The sequence below is a fragment of the Ascaphus truei genome, chromosome 14, assembly GCF_040206685.1.
Source record: "Ascaphus truei isolate aAscTru1 chromosome 14, aAscTru1.hap1, whole genome shotgun sequence".
Classification (NCBI taxonomy): Eukaryota; Metazoa; Chordata; class Amphibia; order Anura; family Ascaphidae; genus Ascaphus; species Ascaphus truei.
This window is the reverse complement of record NC_134496.1, coordinates 43,642,058-43,657,983: the sequence shown is the minus strand read 5'-3', so window position 1 is coordinate 43,657,983 and position 15,926 is coordinate 43,642,058. Positions and strand designations below refer to the sequence as shown.

Genomic DNA, 15,926 nt, shown 5'->3' with positions numbered 1-15,926 from the left:
TAACAAATTTCCTGTTCGTCCTGCACGAACTAATTTTGAACAGCTGTGCTCCAGACCAACGGACACACGGGGACTGACATCTCGGATGTACAGAGAGGTAGTCTGTCCGGCTGGTAAGGACTCCCCCCGCCTACGATACATGCGACAGTGGGAGACAGAGCTAGGGGAGACTTTAGAGGACGATGACTGGAAATACATATTGCAAACTGCAGCGAAAAGTTCAATATGTGTCACATTAAGGGAGAACGCATATAAAGTCCTCATGCGGTGGTACCACACCCCAGTCAAATTATCTAAATTTGTCAGAGGCTATTCGCCGCTCTGCCCTAAACAGTGCGGAGAATTAGCTGACCTTAAACACATGCTGTGGTCTTGCCCAAGGGTGGTCCCGATTTGGGAAAAAATTCGAAATTGGCTGCAAGGGATGCTCGACTTAGAGATCCCCCTGGACCCGTGGCTGTTCCTTGTGGGCAGGCGGCCCCAGGGCATGTCTAGAACAACACATAAATTGGTCATGCATTTCGCGACCGCCACCCGATGCGAGATCGCAGCATTGTGGAAGCAGAATGAGATCCCATTTATCCCCAAAATCAGGAACCGAATTTGGCACGTCTGCCAGATGGAACAGTTGACGAGTTGGGTCAACGACTCTGGCACTAAATTTCTAAAAGTTTGGGGCCCGTGGTTGGAACAAACCAACATCCCAGGGGTGGACGCCGCCTCAATTTCGCACTAATAGTATGAAAAATGCGTTCTCCTTGGATGGGACAGACGGGACATGGACGTAGGGAGACGTTATTTAGAGCCACCCACACGCTACAATGAGCAACAGGTCTTTTAAAGTGAATCTCCAGCTACTTGTGGTCGCTTCCTCCCCTCTCCAGAGCATCGCAAGAGCGCCCCCCCCCCTCTTCCCCCTCCACCTTACGTCTCCTCCCCAGTCCTGTAAGTCGAGTACGTCTTGTCTTAAATCCCTAATTGGGGTTCGTTTGGTGCTGTCAGTGTCGACAGCTGTTTTCTCATAAAAAAGTGGTTTGACCATAATGTACGCCCATGGGCGGTGCGTGTCTGTAGATCTGATTTCCACGAATAAAAATGAAAGTTGAAAAAAAATAAAAATATAAACAATAAATGGCTTATTACAGTTTGATATCCTCATTCCTTTGCTTAGTCATACGTTTGAAAGGAACTAAAATGAAGGAACAAAAGTAGGAAAATAAGGTATTTACCATCATTTCGAAGCATTGGGGAACTGAGTGGACTTTAATCGCCTTGTTTGTAACATTAAATTTGACATCACAGATGAAAGGTATCTAAAATAAAGGAAACAATGAAAATAACACGTTTTAGCTGTATGAATGGTATTTTATGCCACATGCAACATTCAAGCAATTCCCAACTCTTTGTCCATATGAGTTATTGTGGCCGTATTGACTATTGCAGCTAGTGATACCTGTATACCAGTTCACTGCCCTCCAGACACACATTGTGATAGTAAAGAAGTTTTCTTCTTTGAGTTGGGAAGCAGGAGTTCTCTGGAGCCGAACCACATTATTTCCAGCTCAGTGGAATTCCTAAGCTGCTGACGGTATCTCTCTTCTTTTTTAAGGTTCTGCGGAGCTACACCAGAGGTGTGTAAACGGGGGGGGGGGGGCGCGGTGCTTACAAAGGTCTTGCGCTGTTCCCCACAACATTATAATTGAATGCCGCAGGAGCGCGCAAGGCCTCTATATATCCCTTACACCTTGTCTCTGGCGGCTTCTGGTGATGTGTCACTGTGGCAACGCGGAGTATAATGATGCCGGAGAAAAGGTATGGGGGGTGGGGGGGGGGGGAGAGGGGAGAGCAGGGGAGGAGAGCAGGCAGAGGGGCACAGACTAAAAAGTTTGCTCACCTCTGAGTTAGACTAGGGGTCTGGTAGAAAATCTGACAGCCGTTTCACCTTCAAACCAAATGCTTTGTCAGGGAGGAAGAGCAAAAGCAACAGGTACTTAATAAAAGTACCAATCGACCCGATGTTACCGACCATTGAAACGCTACCACCAGCATATAAAGAAGTAAAGCAAGGGATCGAAAAAACAAAGACAATACTAAAGACACAGGTGCCAATTGCCAAGTTTAAGAAATTAATCTTTGAGACCTCTACAACTACAAGAACTAAATCATACAACGGAAGATAACATAATTGAAGCGGGATAAGAAGTACTATGAGTCAAACTCTATGTATTATTGGAAGGACTTCCGGAGAAGGCAATGCACGTATCGCCCATGGGAAAGACATTCGTTTACATCACACACTCACTTACCAGACCTGGATGTGAGTGACGCGACAGGAGGATCAGGCGGTCCTTTTTTAGACGACAGGTTTATACAATGATCAGTGGAGAGACCCAGATACACGGGTAGAAGACACGCAGAGAAAATAAGAAATTGAATCGCTGTTGTGCTGGGGGGAGTGCTGTTGTGCTGCAGGGGGGTTGTGTGGTATTGTGCTGGGACGGGAGTGTTTGGTGCTGTGGTATTGTGCTGTGGGGAGTGTGTTGTATTGTGGTATTGTACTGGGCGGAGTTTGTGGTATTGTGGAGATTGTGTGTGGGGGGGGGTAGATTTGTGTGTATGCGTGAGGGGGAAGGGGGTTGAGGGAGGGAGTGTGCTGGCTAAAGAAGGGGGGAGTAAGAGAGAAGGGGGGAGAAATACATGGAGGAGTGTTAGAAGGGGGTGTAAGAGAAAGACGGGGGCCACCAGCAGGGGGGAAGGCCCCGGCTGAAACTCTAGTCCTGAGCCCCAGGAAAGCTGTTGGCTGCAATTGAAATAAGTGATATATTATTATAGTCCCAAGTACTTACACTGCTTTCAATTAACTGACACTCATCTTCCAATATCGCATAGACAGACTTAGTACAGTTGGTCTCTTTCATTGTAAATGACACATCATACATTGTTCCACCAAGCCCCTATAAGATAAGGAATGAGAGAAGAAAGATGTTGAGAAAAATATCACATTAGACTGATTTTAAGCTTGAGTTTGTAACAGGAAATCTCCTTCACAGTCTCCTAAATTGTGTTAAATTCGCTCATTTGTAGCATTTACTCTGGGAAGGAAATCTCACTCTTAGCATCTGAGGCTGCGTAGACTTTTATGAAATGAGGTCTCCGTTTCACTCACTGGAGGCCTTGCATGCCATGTATATCTGCAGGTAATTTATAAAGTTATGTATTGTGAGCAACAGGAGCACGTTTGTGTTAAAGCTGCAGCCACAAAATGTGCTGGATTTTCACATATGAAAAGGCATTCTGCTCAGAAAACTTGGAAACATTTCAGTAAATGGAATCGATTTTAATTTAAATAAAAAAACTAAAAATTCGCCGCCAGTAAAGCGAAAATGTGTATTTTTTGAGAATAGAAAATATATTGTCGTGGAGGTAAAAGTCCTTAACTACATTGTTTGAGTACTGAGGAAAAGAATACTTAGAGTTTTATTTTTTTAGTAACTCTCAACTACAACTAAATAAGCAGTTAATGAGTTTTTCAATAGAAATATGAAGATCAAGATACCAAGTCAGGAAGTGCATTTATTGAGCTTTTGCCCAAAATGTACTTAATGAGTTTTACCTATACAACGATGATATATAAGTAGTGGAAACGTAGAAGGCATATCAGCTGTTTCCTTCCCATGGGTATCATTTGTCCACAACACAATGATGTATAATCCTAATTATGTTCACCCTCTGCCTTATTAAATGTAACACTTTGCTCGTGGATGTAAAGTACAAACCTTTCTCACACAATAACACCACACAGAAGGAAAGAGGTAAAATAAATACAAATACATGCTTATCATGTTTTACATAGTTACATAGTAGATGAGGTTGAAAAAAGACTTCCATCATTAAAGTTCAACCTATGCTAAATTTAGACGACAGATACTTTATCCTATATCCGTACTTACAGTAAATTGATCCAGAGGAAAGCAAACAAAAAACCCCAGTGAAATATCATCCAATGATATCTCTTAAGGGTGAAAATAAATGCTAGTTACCTCTGCAATGCTTTGTTAGTTAGCATTGGTTACATATTTTGTTGCCTTGAATAAAAATGTATAAAATAATACAAATCATCAAGTATGTCCAATAAAAAAAAAGTAGTAAGTGGATTATATTCCATTGTGTTTGTTACATTTTGGTGCTAGGAGGGTGTGACTGATGCAATAACATGACATGGAATTAACTCTGGTCGCAGAGACAACACAGCTTTATATGAAAATGTTAATTCATGGCCAATTAGATGAATGGGTATTAACAAGTGCTAATGTCTTTTAGTGTCTGCACCCTGTGGTCAAACAGAGATTGCCTTACCTACCAAACAGAGGATGGTACTGTGTTAGCCCGTAGAATAGACAAACACAAGTAAGATAGATGTAATACCTTTAACAGCTGACTCATGGTTAACACGAGTTAGCTGTTAAACGTATCACTTCTACCTTACTTTTTCTTTGCCTTATTTATCACAAATAGACAATTCTTTGGCATCCACCATCAAATTGTGCATATGTAGAACAGTAGTTTATTAATGCAATCAGTTCTCATAACATATCAAAATATAAGCGTTTCCAACCCGTACAATATTGTTTTCTAATACTACGCTTGGGGTGTAAATCCCTACTGCATTTCCATCCAAAGCTGCAGTTTCTCATAGAAACAAATTGAACAATTGTCAGTGATATGTTTAATAGATAAAATTAGGCGATTGGTTGATTGTTTTAATTAAAGAAGTAGAAATGTTAAATAATGTTTGAATGTACATTGTAATCTTACTTCTAGGTATATTTCCTTATCATACTCCCCTTTCCTAATTTACCCCCATACAAGCACACATTTAAAAAAATACTGAACTTATCACAGCAAGAGAGCAAAGAGGACTCACAACTCCCCCCCTCCCGCACCCCCTCCCGCGCATGTTCTGTCCTAACTGTAACTAAAAACAAAGTGAAATATACAAATGATTTAAATATACTTAGACTGGAACACGTTGTATACCAACCTCTTTTGTGGCGCTTCCAACGCTAAATATGTTATAAAGGTTTGTGTGGTTATTGTCAGAATTATATTCATCGATAACTTGTCTTAACAGATCCCGCAGGTCTGGATCATGTGGGTCCACTTCAGTACGACAGAAAAGGCAAAATCCTAGAACAGCAGATGTTAGTTTGGATTATAAGCTCTTTGGGACAGTGATTCCTTCTCATTGCATAATGTTATGTTTCATGCTCTTATCTCACGTTGTACAGATATTACCTGTATTCTAAGGTCTGTGCCTTGTGCACGTGGCTATGTATATAAAAATGGAAATGGACATTTTCTGCTATAATGTTTGAAAGAAACATGTAATATCTCCCACCCCTCCATAATTGCATCTCTAGCGCTGATTAGCACTGACTTCTATGTGTTTTAAAATCTATCACCAGGACTGTTTAATAACAAGACTGACTTATGCACCCACTCAAATATAAATCGGTTATGCCGAGCAGGATATGGGCCCTATTCACTGTAACACCAACAGTGGCTCAGGACTAGGAGAGCTTGTGGCAAAACATCATTCTACTCAATATTGTTCTTTTGCTCTGCCCCTTGTGTCTTGTAAAGAGGTGTAGCACTCATGGAAATGCTTCTCTACCTGCACCTGCAGATCTCCCTAAATGGTGGGATGTATGGGGGGATCTGCGTGGGGTCTTGTCACTTACTGTATGTCTTTAGACGAGGACAGAAGATTATATTTTCTGTACTCTCACTGTCTCTTACCTGTATCCGTTTTGCAGATTTGAGAAATGACATGCATGAAATCATCAGGATCTATGTAGGCTGTAGTTTCACAGTTACCAGAAATCTAAATAAATAAATGTAATAGATTTGTAATCTGCAGCCAAAAACACATCAAATAAAGTACATGTTTGAAGTCAACTAAATTGTACAACCTTTTATTTCAGCTGTTTTGTGTCTAAATGGGACAAACTTGTTAAAAGGTAAAAAAATATATTTTTTAAAAAGCAAATTTACATTATTCTTTACTGACTTCATCTTCAGGTAATTGGGATGTGCATGAAGTTAGCAAATAATTGTGTAAAATGTACACTAGTATGGCAACATGACATCACATGGCTTAGCAAGGTAACGTGGCGCCACGTTACCATGACAATGTGACCCTGCATGGCGTTGCGACATCATGTGTCGCTGCAACGTCTTCAGGGCATATACTGTGGGTCATTTATCAGTCTTCCAGGTGTATTTTTTTGATAAACCATTTTGATAAATTACTTTCATTGGCCGTTTAATATGCCGGTGAAAAAATGAAGTGTTATCAAAAAGGCGTGTAAGGATGTGTATATATATTATGATGGTTCCGCGCTGTCACTGACATAGGAAGCGCCATACTGTTCTTTTGTCAGTAAGGTCACTGGGTAAGAGTCAGGCTGCGCATGCGCGAGGAAAGCGCGAACGGTAACCAATCTGGAGAGACTTTGGGAGTTGCACTCTGAACTCTGAACTGTGGGAGAGTCAGCTGAGGCTGGGGACCAATAGGTTGCAAGACTCTGGATAGAGGAAACAGGATGCGTGTGGGCGGTGGGACACACGAGTGAGAGGTGAAGGAGGAAGGTGGCGGAACCTCGTGTGCGCGAGCGGAGGGTCAGTGACCCTTCCGCTTAGGTAAGAGACATTCCCCAGCCCCCAGGAGCATTACCCCTGTCATCGTAGGGTGCCGCTTTTGTAGGGACGGCCGTAGTAGTTAGGGACCCATCCTTTAGTGCGGTTCAGCTGCGGAGTGGCGGACGCCATCTTGGTCTGGCGGACAGACCTCACAGCATCACGGAGTGTCGGCGAAAGGCTGGAGCAACACTGGGTATCTGTGTGGAGTGGTGTGGTCACCATAGTGACCGGAAGGTATCTTTAATCAGCAAGTGCACCTACACCGGTCATCAGGCACTGATCCCGCCTCCCACTAACTAATTGGGGGCACCAGTGTGCCAGCGTACTATGCTGTACAGACACTAGTTGCAGGACATACTCCTAGGGAGAGTGGCAGAGCCACCTGTGTACAAGACATTATACCAACAAGGTGTGGCTGAGCCACTGTGTGTGTGTTTTACATGATGTGATATATATATAGAGTATAAGGGTTATGACGTGTCATGTATATTCTATAAGCTTGCGTTACATATTGAAATAGTAAAAGGTTGCCTGTTGCACAAACTGTTGTATGTTTCTTACTCAGGGCAGATTCTCTAATATGGGGATCCTGGGTAAGTGGAGGCGCTGCACCATGATAGTTAAGGGTATGACCCCAGGCTCTCCCATGGCGGAGGCTCAGAGCTCCTGAACCTACAGGTATATACAGTACACCAGTAGTTCCTTTCGATCTAGGATTCACAAAAAGGGCTACATTTGGTGGCGCTGCTGAGATTCTTAGACCTGGGGTGCCCCCTCAAATTTTGTTCATATTGTGCAACCAAAACCCATCATGTCGGTGCCCTCGGCGCTCGAGGTGCGCAAGTGGGCCCAGCGGCGCGGGATTCCCCTAAATCGTGCTTTCGCGCTGGGCCATGTTCCCGCCACAATCTCGTTAGGTACCGTGACCGAGCAAGTCCGCAAACTCCCGCTCCTGGACAATGCCCAAGTACAAGATCATTTCTATGACCGCGACCAGGCCTGGCGCCGGGTCTTGTATGCCACTGAACAAGATATATGCCCAGAGGCTTTGCCCCGTATACTGCTGCTGCCCGAGGCCCCGGGGGTGCGCTGCCCCATAGTCCAGGCGGACGCCCCTGCGCCCCTGGCCACTTCCACCCCACAGAGAGAGTATACAGCTGCAGTAGGTGCCGCGACTGGAGTCACAGACCATTCCCCTGACCGTGGCCTGCAGCCGCGCTGGCCAGCAGCCCTGAATCTAGGCTCCTCGGCCACCCCGCCAGGCCTACGGTCCGGCCTCAACCGACTTAGCTTATCCAGACTGGACACTTACCCCGCAGTCGGGGATAGCCTACCGGGAGACACCTCTATCCCCGCGATAGCAGCCGCTCTCCACAACACAACCCAGTCGCTCCAGTATAGGAAGTTAAAGGCTTTCTCCGGCGAGAAACCCACGCCCCAAGGGGAGTAGGGATAGAGGACTGGTTGGATCACACAGAACAAGTGCTGCCTGAATGGACCTGCACGGACGCGGTCCGGAGACAACGCATCGTTGAGTGCTTGCGGCCCCCCGCGTCCCACATGGTGCACTACTACCGAGATGACAATCCGGAAGCTGATGCAGCAGATCTCATCTACTGTCTGACAAAGGCGTATGGGGCTCCGGTGGATACTTATGCGTTGATGGCCAAATTTCACGCGTTAGCCCAGAAGGAAGGGGAAATGGTATCCGACTTCCTCAGGCGACTACACCTGGACTTATGGAACCTGGTGAGGAAGGGCGTGGTGCCAAGGATAGAAGCCAATGGACTGCGCACCACTCAGCTGTTGAGGGGGCTCCTGCCCCTACACCCCGTGTCGGTACGGGTTAGTAGCTGTCTAACTCCCGGGCAAGCTTTATCGTTTCACGACCTAATGGATCGGGTCCAAGCGCACGGACGGTGTTGTTGGGACGTGACCTGGCTCCCGGGAAAAAGCCCCCGCCCGGCAGTAAGGAAGTCAAGAAAGTGGAACCCAAGGCCGACGGACCTGAACCTGGGGACCTCGATCCCGATCACGAGGACGCCAGCACGCCAGTGGCGCCCCGCCCTCGTCTCTCGACTGGGCGAAGCTCACCAACCGGGAAAAGCGAGAATTACCTCAGCCAGATTCAGGGCTACGCGTGCGGGAAGATGGGACATCTGCGTGCCCGTTGCCCCACCTTACGGAAAACGGCATCCCGGCCCGCGCAGTCAATGCCGTGCAAGACTCTGGAGGATGGAGGAACGTCACCGCCATCCCCAAGCAGCCGAATCGCACCGCCGCCATCATTCGGGTAGTTATCGAAGGCATCTATGCCGCTGCATTACTAGACACGGGGTCTCAGGTGACCATCGTATACCGGCCCTTCTACGATCAACACCTCCATCGATTACCGTTACTCTCTGCGGATGCCTTGCGACTGAGGGGGTTGAGTCATGAGGATTACCCCATAGACGGCGTAGTAAAGGTGCAATTAGACATTCCACAGCTGAACACTGGTAAACATCATCCCATGGAAGTGGAGGCCCTAGTGTGCCCTGAACCGCAGGATCACCCCAGTGCACCGATCATCTTGGGCACTAACGCTGACATTGTGCGCGCGGTGTTCCGCATGTATTTGCAAGAGGCGGGAAAAGCCCCATTGCTGGCCCTGGCCGACTGCCCTGCTCTCCAAGAGGTCTGCGGGAAAATCGCGACAGAAGAAGAGCATGGGATGCTCTATAGTCAAGAGTGGGGACTGACTCAAATTCCTCCGGGAGAAGGAAGAATGATGGTCGCCGCATGCCACTACCCGGGTAGACGCCCGGAGGATCAGCTCTTCTCCTTAGAAAGTGTGGCCCAGGATGAGCACCGGCTGGGCTACGAAGTGTTGGCCTCCGTCAAGAAGTGGCCTGGGAAAATCCCTGAGCGTACCTGGGTGTACGTGCAAAATATCTCCCCATATTCCATGAGCATTGATCGACGGCAGCCACTAGGCAGAATATACCCTGTGACTCCCGAAGAAAAGAGCGTAACGGGGCGACCCCATAACTATGGTCATACCTCCGGATCCCGATTAGAATTCGACTTTGGGGATTCTCCGCTCCCCGAGGAGTGGAGGGAAAGGTTGCGGATCGAGTTACAAAAGCGCCAACAGGTGTTCTCCACCAGTGACATGGATGTGGGATGCAGCCGCAGTGCCCGCCACACCATCCGAATGAGTGATGCTACTCCCTTCCGGGAACGTTCTAGACGACTCGCCCCACGGGACGTAGACGAAGTGAGAAGGTTAATCGCCGAAATGGAGAGGGCTGGGATCGTGCAAGGGTCCCGCAGTCCTTACGCCTCGCCCATTGTGGTAGTCCGCAAGAAGAACGGGACCGTACGCTTATGCGTGGACTACCGAACCCTAAATACCCGCACCATTCCCGATCAATACACGCTGCCCCGAATCGAAGATTTATTGAACGCTCTGACGGGAAGTACTTGGTTCAGTGTACTCGACCTCCGGTCGGGGTATTACCAGGTACCCATGGGGCAGGAGGACCAAGAAAAGACGGCCTTCATCTGCCCCGTGGGGTTTTATCAGTTCACCCGCATGCCGCAAGGGATCTGCGGGGCACCCGCCACGTTCCAGCGATTAATGGAAAAAACTCTCGGAGACCTGAACCCGCAAGAGTGCCTGGTGTACCTGGACGACATTATAGTGTTTGGGAGGACTCTAGAAGAACACTCCGAGAGACTAATGAAGGTATTGGATAGGCTTCAGGGGGAAGGCCTCAAACTATCTCTGGACAAATGTAAATTTTGTCGGTCCTCTGTGACGGATGTGGGCCACATCGTATCGGCTGAAGGGGTGTCCACCGATCCTGGGAAGATAGAAGCGGTGGTGAACTGGCCTAGGCCTCAAAATATTCAAGAGCTGCGGTCGTTTTTGGGATTTTGTGGCTATTATCGGCGGTTCGTGGAAGGATACTCTAGCAAAGCGGCTGAACGATCTTCTAAGGGTGTACCCAGGGGAAACCGAGAGGAAGGGGGTCACGGCGCAGACGCCCTCTGGGGAAAAATGGACCCCCGAATGTGAACAGGCCTTCCTGAATTTAAAGACTAGCCTCACTCAGGCTCCGGTCTTGGCCTATGCGGATCCAGAACGGGAATATGTCCTACATGTCGATGCTAGCCTTAGCGGGCTGGGAGCGGTATTGCATCAGAAGTATGAGACCGGGCTACGTCCGGTGGCCTATGCGAGAAGAAGCTTGACCCTTAGTGAACAGAACTATCCGGTCCACAAACTGGAATTCTTGGCCCTAAAATGGGCCGTGGTGGACAAGCTGCATGACTACCTGTATAGGGTACAGTTCGAAGTACGCACGGACAACAACCCCATGACCTATATAAATACATCAGCCAAATTGGATGCCACTGGACACCGTTGGTTAGCTGCCCTGGCCAACTATAGGTTCAACCTCAAATACAAACCCGGACCCACCAACATAGGTGCCGACGCTCTGTCGCGTCGACCTGGCCTTCAGTCTACCCCTGATGAAGAAGTGTGGGAAGAAATTCCGGGCCCCGGGATTCGTGCTCTCTGTTCCGTGGCCGCGATAGTCGACAACCAGGTTGCATTCTCGGAATTACGGGTTGCTGACTCTTTGGGATGCCAGTCGCGAGCCATTCCTCGGGCCTATCAAGGTCGAGAAGGGATGAATATCACGGAAGACAATATCATCTCATGGAGGGATCTAGTGCATTACCAAACTCAAGACCCCATAGTGGAGATGGCTCGTCAAGCGGTACAACGAGATGATCCTTCTGTACTGAAGCAAGCCCCCAAGAACTTGGTGAAACTCCTGTTGAACGAGTTTGGGAAGTTCGAAATGGACAATTGTTTGTTATATCGGGTGATACCATATCATAACCATCCCGATCGGCGTCAGCTGTTTCTACCGGAACGCTTGAGGACCCTAGTCCTTCGGGCTCTTCACGATGACCATGGCCATTTGGGCATTGATAAGACATATGGGCTGCTACAGGATAGGTTCTACTGGCCTAGGATGAGGGAGTCCGTGGAGCAGCATTGTCGAAGGTGTACCCGCTGCCTACAAAGAAAGACACTGCCCACCAGGGCGGCTCCCATGGCACACTTGAAAAGTTCGGGCCCCATGGATCTGGTGTGTATGGACTTTCTCTGTATTGAGCCAGACAGTGGGGGCGTGAGTAATGTTCTCGTGATCACTGACCACTACACCAGGTACGCCCAAGCGTTCCCTACGAAAGATCAGAAGGCCGTAACGGTGGCCCGAGTCCTGTGGGAGAAGTATTTCATTCATTATGGATTACCAAATCGTCTTCACTCTGATCAGGGCAGGGACTTTGAGAGTACACTGATAAAGGAACTGCTCACATTACTAAACATTGCCAAGTCGCGGACTACACCGTACCACCCCGAAGGGGATGCGTTGCCCGAACGGTTCAATCGCACCTTGTTAGACATGTTGGGGACACTGACAAGCCCACAAAAGACGGAGTGGAGTAAGCACGTCGAAGCGTTGGTGCATGCGTATAATTGTACCCGGCATGAGTCCACTGGGTACACCCCGTACTTTTTGATGATCGGAAGGGAAGCCCGGTTACCGGTGGATGTGCGACTACGGATATCTACCGATGGGGTATCCAATAGGACGCATTTTCGATATGTACAGCGACTGAGGGACAGTTTGCAGCTGGCTTATAAATTGGCTGAACGAACGGCAGCACAATTGAATGCGGGAAATAAAAGACGCTATGATCACAAAGTACGTCACAAGGAAATTCACCCCGGGGATGCGGTCCTCTTAAGCAACTTAGGTGTTCCTGGGAAACATAAATTGGCGGACCGGTGGCGAGAAGGTGTGTACGAGGTGGAGTCACAAATGCCTGGCCTTCCTGTGTATCGGATCAAGGACTCCGAAGGCCGCGTAAAAGTGTGGCATAGGAATCATCTACTTCCCATACCTCAAGTAGGGAACAATGAGTTAGAATTTTCTGCTACGCCAATAGATGGAGAAGCTGAAATTCCAGAGGATGGCCTAGAGACTGTAAAAATTGCCACCTCTGAAGATCCGATGGAAGGAACCTCTCAAAGGGGCCTTCCGGCCGCGGGGGCATCTCCCGAAGGAGCTACGGGTAAAGAGCCTCTTGGCCCGAACATTGATAATCTGACTCCAGTGAGTCAGTCCCTAGATCCACAAAGCCCATGTTTCACACCCCAAAGAGACTTTAATAATGTTGAAAACCCCTCAAGGGTGGAGATGGAAATACCAGACGAAACTGGATACTCTGCAGAGGAAGCAGAGGAGAATCAACCTCGGCGAAGTCAAAGAACCAGTCAGCCTCCCATGCGAATGGCATACGATCAATTTGGGGCACCCCATTATGAGGCTCAGCAGTGGGCTCGGCATAGAATGCAAGCTATGGTGGTACTGTTCAACGAAATGTGTAACCTGATCTAGGAAAGAGAGGGCGGTATAAATAAGTTCACACATATGTTGGTTAGGTAGTCCAGCGGGGACGTTGGAATCTGGAGAGGGGAGAATGTAAGGATGTGTATATATATTATGATGGTTCCGCGCTGTCACTGACATAAGAAGCGCCATACTGTTCTTTTGTCAGTAAGGTCACTGGGTAAGAGTCAGGCTGCGCATGCGCGAGGAAAGCGCGAACGGTAACCAATCTGGAGAGACTTTGGGAGTTGCACTCTGAACTCTGAACTGTGGGAGAGTCAGCTGAGGCTGGGGACCAATAGGTTGCGAGACTCTGGATAGAGGAAACAGGATGCGTGTGGGCGGTGGGACACACGAGTGAGAGGTGAAGGAGGAAGGTGGCGGAACCTCGTGTGCGCGAGCGGAGGGTCAGTGACCCTTCCGCTTAGGTAAGAGACATTCCCCAGCCCCCAGGAGCATTACCCCTGTCATCGTAGGGTGCCGCTTTTGTAGGGACGGCCGTAGTAGTTAGGGACCCATCCTTTAGTGCGGTTCAGCTGCGGAGTGGCGGACGCCATCTTGGTCTGGCGGACAGACCTCACAGCATCACGGAGTGTCGGCGAAAGGCTGGAGCAACACTGGGTATCTGTGTGGAGTGGTGTGGTCACCGTAGTGACCGGAAGGTATCTTTAATCAGCAAGTGCACCTACACCGGTCATCAGGCGCTGATCCCGCCTCCCACTAACTAATTGGGGGCACCAGTGTGCCAGCGTACTATGCTGTACAGACACTAGTTGCAGGACATACTCCTAGGGAGAGTGGCAGAGCCACCTGTGTACAAGACATTATACCAACAAGGTGTGGCTGAGCCACTGTGTGTGTGTTTTACATGATGTGATATATATATAGAGTATAAGGGTTATGACGTGTCATGTATATTCTATAAGCTTGCGTTACATATTGAAATAGTAAAAGGTTGCCTGTTGCACAAACTGTTGTATGTTTCTTACTCAGGGCAGATTCTCTAATATGGGGATCCTGGGTAAGTGGAGGCGCTGCACCATGATAGTTAAGGGTATGACCCCAGGCTCTCCCATGGCGGAGGCTCAGAGCTCCTGAACCTACAGGTATATACAGAACACCAGTAGTTCCTTTCGATCTAGGATTCACAAAAAGGGCTACAGGCGCTTAAACCAAACTAAGTGCAATTCGTATAATAAGGGAAAAAAAGTACCCATTGACACTAGGGAATAATCAGTGCAAATAAATCATAAAAATACAATCAATTTGCAAAAAGTTCTGTGATGTGTAATCAAATTCAAGTGATAGTTGCAGCTCAAGCCCTTTGGTGGATTGTCTCTAACAGTGTATAGATTCGATCTTCAGAATCCAGCAGGGTGTGTACTCACATATTCCCCTTCCTTTTATGCATATCCAAAATCAGTGGCAAATGCTGTATCCCTATACGTCCTGGTGGGTGGTGACCACTCCTCTCCTCAGCTGTGCTCGCGTCTCTCGTCTCTCGTCTAAGTTCGTCTTGGCTCCCGCACTTCCGGGTTGGATTCCCGGATGATTGACACGGGAACAAGTAACACTGTGTGCGGCGTCCTACACAGTGAAGGCGGTTTCCACTCAAGGCATTTCACCGGCTCACCGGTTTCATCAGGAGACATGTGAGTACACACCCTGCTGGATTCTGAAGACTGAGTCTATATACTGATAGAGACATATTGCACTATTGTGTGTTTTTCTTGTATTTTTTCATGTATATCGGCGCTCCCCAAGATCTTGACTGCCGATTAAAGCTGCAGTTTTTAAAATGTTTAATTTTTTTCCTTTCAATATGTGTATTAATACAATCTGCACACTGACAAGTGATTAGCTAAGTTGCAGATCGATCCATTTCCTTGTAATCGATCGCTTTGCTCTGGGTTATTTAATTCAGTTATTGCTGCAGAACAGCTTTGCCACAATGCAAAATTCTGTGTGCAAGATCATGTGACCAGGCAGTCACTAGATACAATTGGTGCACTGCTAGAAAGAGGGCAGGGCTCAAGAGTCTCACAAGGGGAAGGGGGTGTGACTTTGTAAATGGTTTCTATAGAAACAAAAATGCTTGCTACATTAGAATAGATAAAAAATGTACACACCATATATATAAGCATATAAGTTTCACAGAGGAGTGCTACTGAGCATGGCAATATATATATTTAAAACCAGAGACATAACATAAAACACAGACAAAGCTCAGTGCACATCCTGAAAAACTTATACACGGTACAGTGCCTAAATATACATGTATAAATAACTAATAAATAAAATGGTCTTTTAGTTTAACATTTTGGCCAAATTGTTGTAAGCCCTTGAGCCAACTGCACGGCAAACCACGTTCAAGGGTCCCTAACACTAATATAGATTCTTAATAACCTGTGCATTGCCAGGAAGAATGATTTATAATAAATCTGTCAAAATTAGTTTCAAAAGTTCTAAGTCTGATTGAAGCTTTTATTAACCTGTACATTACCAGGAAAAGCACTCTGTAATAATCATAGAAATCATGGATCCAGACATTGAAAGTTTAGACACAATTCACTAAATTAGAAAAATTACTTAATCAAGAAGTAAGACAAAAATGGGAAGTTTTCACTCTTAAAAAATATATAGAACACAAGAGAATTCCAAGGGGTCTCAGGGTTCAAAAACCACCCACTAGCGACCAAGATAACAAAATCTTTCTAGATGAATGGAATAACATCTTAGATACCTGTTCATTAGGGCTTATTG

The 15,926-nt window shown here is 47.1% G+C and overlaps 1 protein-coding gene and 1 long non-coding RNA gene across 2 annotated transcripts in view; one reads left to right on the top strand and one right to left on the bottom strand.

Annotated features, from left to right (window-relative positions):
• The window catches only part of LOC142466031 (uncharacterized), a 78,745-nt gene that overhangs the window by 3,892 nt on the left and 58,927 nt on the right, over positions 1-15,926 (bottom strand). The window contains exons 14-17 of the mRNA XM_075570654.1: positions 5,800-5,884; positions 5,042-5,187; positions 2,847-2,954; positions 1,230-1,313 (exon numbers count right to left, since the gene is read on the bottom strand). Of these exons, the coding sequence (XP_075426769.1) occupies positions 1,230-1,313; positions 2,847-2,954; positions 5,042-5,187; positions 5,800-5,884 (423 nt within the window). The remainder of the gene's footprint in view (positions 1-1,229; positions 1,314-2,846; positions 2,955-5,041; positions 5,188-5,799; positions 5,885-15,926) is intronic.
• LOC142466038 (uncharacterized) overlaps positions 1-15,926 on the top strand; it is a 183,049-nt gene that overhangs the window by 121,708 nt on the left and 45,415 nt on the right. The gene's annotated exons all lie outside the window — the stretch shown is intronic.